The sequence below is a fragment of the Protobothrops mucrosquamatus genome, unplaced genomic scaffold (genome assembly GCF_001527695.2).
Source record: "Protobothrops mucrosquamatus isolate PMUCROS unplaced genomic scaffold, P.Mucros_1.0 scaffold10766, whole genome shotgun sequence".
NCBI classification, from domain to species: Eukaryota; Metazoa; Chordata; class Lepidosauria; order Squamata; family Viperidae; genus Protobothrops; species Protobothrops mucrosquamatus.
The window spans coordinates 1-3,831 of record NW_015396550.1 but is presented as its reverse complement, the minus strand read 5'-3'; the positions used below and the strand labels follow the sequence as shown (position 1 = coordinate 3,831).

At 40.7% G+C, this 3,831-nt stretch overlaps 1 protein-coding gene across 1 annotated transcript in view; it reads left to right on the top strand.

The window, feature by feature from the left end:
• Positions 1-3,295, top strand: part of LOC107301219 (unconventional myosin-Va-like) — a gene marked incomplete at both ends in the record, with an annotated part of 6,882 nt that extends 3,587 nt beyond the window's left edge. Inside the window, 2 exons of the mRNA XM_015830474.1 lie at positions 1,130-1,286; positions 3,152-3,295. Coding sequence (XP_015685960.1) covers positions 1,130-1,286; positions 3,152-3,295 — 301 coding nt within the window. The remainder of the gene's footprint in view (positions 1-1,129; positions 1,287-3,151) is intronic.
• Positions 3,296-3,831: the final 536 nt, after the last annotated feature.

The following is a 3,831-nucleotide window of genomic DNA, read 5'->3' as shown; positions in this document are numbered from 1 at the left end:
TTATATTAAATATATAAAAAATATTAGAAAAGAAAAATATTTATTCAAAAGCTATATGATAATTAATCACTTCATACTTTCTCTTAATATAATCTATCCATCTTCTCCATACCAAGATAAATTTTTCTTGAGATTGATCCTTCAAGTATGCGGAAATTTTTGCCATTTCTGCAAAGTATGACACCTTCAATCTCCAATCTTCCATAGTCGGTAATACCTCTTTCTTCCAGTTTTGAGCAATCAGTAATCTTGCTGCTGTTACACAATACAACATCAGATTCATTTCTTTAGGATCCAAATTTTCCATAATACCCAGTAAAAATAACGGGTTCATATTTTTGATGGGGGTCACGTGATCCCCCTTTTGCAACCTCCTGACAAAGTCAATGGGGAAGTCAGATTCTTTTAACTGCCGTGATTCAGTGTGCAACTGGGGCAAGGAAGGTCGTCAAAATGGGGCAAAATTCATGCAACTGTCTTGCTTAGCAACGGACATTTTGGGCCCCATTGCAGTCGTTAGTCTGAGGACTCCCTAATCTAAATGATAGGTTTATGAGTTATAGGGCAGTGATGGCAAACCTTTTAGAGACCGAGTGCCCAAACTGCAACCCAAAACCCACTTATGCATCGTCGGGTGCCAGGTGGGTGTGGCTCAGTGAGTGGGTGTGGCCCATTGGGTGGGTGTGGCCTATTGGGTGGGCGTGGTTGTGGTGGTAACAGCAGACTGGGTGGGACTAAAAAGTTCAATCAATTCCAACTTTGTGAGATCTTTTTTTTTCCCCGTGAGAAGTTGAAATTGATTGAACCTTTTTATTTTTTTGCACATGGTGGCAGAGGCCTAAAGCGAAAAGGCTTTATAAAACCCAGCAAAGGCCTAGGACTGGGGCGACGGCGCGCGTGCCCACAGAGAGGGCTCTGAGTGCCACCTGTGGCACGCGTGCCATAGGTTTGCCACCACGGGTATAGGGTTTCCTGCTTGAGCAGGGGATTGGACTAGAAGACCTCCAAGGCCCCTTCCAGCTCTGTTATTCTGCAAGGGTTTCCTGCTTGAGCAGGGGGTTGGACTAGGAGATCTCTAGGGCCCCTTCCAGCTCTGTTACTCTGTCCAATGATTTTGCTTCTATTTCAGAGACGAACGGAACCAGTCCATCATCGTCAGCGGGGAATCGGGCGCTGGGAAAACCGTGTCTGCCAAATACGCCATGAGATACTTTGCCACGGTGAGCGGCTCGGCAAGTGAAGCTAATGTTGAAGAGAAAGTATTAGCTTCCAATCCTATAATGGAGGTAAGACCGGAATGTGTGTGTTGTTCCTTTTTTTTTTATTATTATTATTATTATTATTATTATTATTATTATTATTATTATTATTATTATTATTATTATTATTATTATTATTATTATTATTATTATTATTATTTTAAATTAGAGAACAATTTTGCCATTGGACGATTTGTTTCCCCTTGACCGCTTCAACCATCCTGGATTATATATCAGGCCCCAAATTTTTGTTGCTAAGAGGGACGTTTGTTAAGTAAATTTTGCCCCATTTTACCATCTTCCTTGCCCCAGTTGTTAAGTGAGTCATTGCAGTTGTTAGTAACCCGGTCATTAAGTGAATCTGGCTTCTCCATTGGCTTTACTTGTCAGAAGGCCGCAAAAGGAGATCACATGACCCCAGGACACTGCAACCGTCATAAATACAGAGTCAGTTGCCAAGTGTCCGAGTTTTGATCACGTGGCCACAGGGGTGCTGCAGTGGTCCTAAGTGTGAAAAACGGTCATACGTCACCTTTTTCGGTGCCATTGTAACTTTGAATGGTCATTAATTGAACTGTTGTAAGTCAAGGACTGTCTGTAACTGATACGGATTTTTAAGGACTAGCAGATTTTGAAGGAAAACAGGACAATGATGGAAGCCCTTAAAAATGTAATGCAAAAGAGAAATGGATGGGGAGGGATGGATAAATATATATATATTCTCCCTGATGATATACCTACCAGGTGCAGAACATTCAGGAGATCTATTGAGAGATTAAGTCCAACTTCCCCCTTTCTTGAATATTGTAAAACCTATTTTTTCCTTATTTTAAGCATTTCTTGAAACACAAAACAAAAGTGGAGGTGGCCCTAAAGGCAACTTTGTCTGAGGTGTATTTGATGTATTCAGAGCTCAGGTAATTCTGCCTGGTTTGCCGTGCTGTGTGGAATTTTGCAAGCAACTTTACCGAGCATTTATCAGTAAAACACCTACTAACCAATAGGCATGTCGTGAGCATTTTCACTTTTCCTTCTAGATGTAGAACGATCCTGACATGATAGAGCAGGGGTGAACAGCTATGACAACTTTAGGACCTGTGGACTTTTAACTACCAGAATTCCTGAGTCAGCATGGTTTAAAACATGCATTATTATTAATATTATTATTATTTTTGAGTCTCTCCACATCCCTTCACTCTATCTCTGGTGACTTACAAATACAGTCATTGTTCTAAAGATATCCTCCACCCTCAGTCTTCAAAAAAAATTCCTCTGATTCAATCTTAGTGGGTGGGTGTGCTGCACTGTCACTAACATGCAGTTACTGTTAACAAAAGTGTATGGATGATGAAACCCATTTTCTGAAAGAAGGTCTGTTGGGGTAGTGGTTTTTAGTCAAACAATTCTTTGTGTCTACACAAAGAGGTCTGTTTGTGCTTAGTAATATCATATGCATCTGAATATGTTAACTGGAGACATGGTATAGATTAAATTAGGGATAGAGGCCTCGCTTTTTAATACGAGTTTTAAGTTATGGATTAACATTGGCAATTGTTAAAAGAATAATTCTCAAGCATGATGTAGTCCAGGGGTCTTCAAACTTGGCAACTTTATGACTTGTGGACTTCAACTCCCAGAATTCCTCACACTGGCTGAGGAATTCTGGGAGTTGAAGTCCACAAGTCTTAGAGTTGCCAAGTTTGAAGACCCCTGATGTAGTCCGTCTTCCTTTTTGGATATGCACATGTCTTCTCAGAAAACCCTAGTCTTAGAAGAGGCATCCTCTCCCATGTGTGTGAGAAAGAAACCCTCCTTAATTAATTAATTAATTAATACTTATAATTGGAGTGGGTCTCAAAATTTCTGACCCTGTCCTCTTTCCTTCCCCACAGTCTATTGGCAATGCCAAAACCACAAGAAACGACAACAGCAGTCGCTTTGGGAAGTACATTGAAATCGGTTTTGACAAACGGTATCGAATCACAGGGGCTAACATGAGAACTTACCTCCTAGAAAAATCAAGAGTGGTGTTCCAGGTAAAGGGGATTCGGCCTTATTTGCATAATTATAAGTTGGGGGACAAAACTGTGCGTGATGGCTTACATCTGGAGTGGGATGTGGTTGGGGTTCGCCTTTTGCAATCCAGAGTGGAAATGGTTAATTTAAGGAGGAAAGGATCTCTACACCTATTGTTCCAGAGGGGGACTCAAGAACCAGTGGAAGAAATTGGAAGGGGACAAATTATGGGTTGTTTTAGTCCAGGGGTCTTCAAACTTGGTCCTTTTATGACTCGTGGACTTCAGCTCCCAGAATTCCATAGCCAGGCATGCTGGCTGAGGAATTTTGGGAGTTGAAGTCCACGAGTCATAAAAGGGCCAAGTTTGAAGACCCCTGTTTTAGTCACAACTTTCTCAGGATAGTATCTGTCATACAGAAATTCATCCATTATATATATATTATTTCCGTGTATATATTTGTGTGTAATTTATTTGTTCCTGAAGACCGCTGTGTGGTCGCTAAGAGTCAACTGGTTCATATCAAATATAATCTATTTGTATTAAAGGCAGAAGAA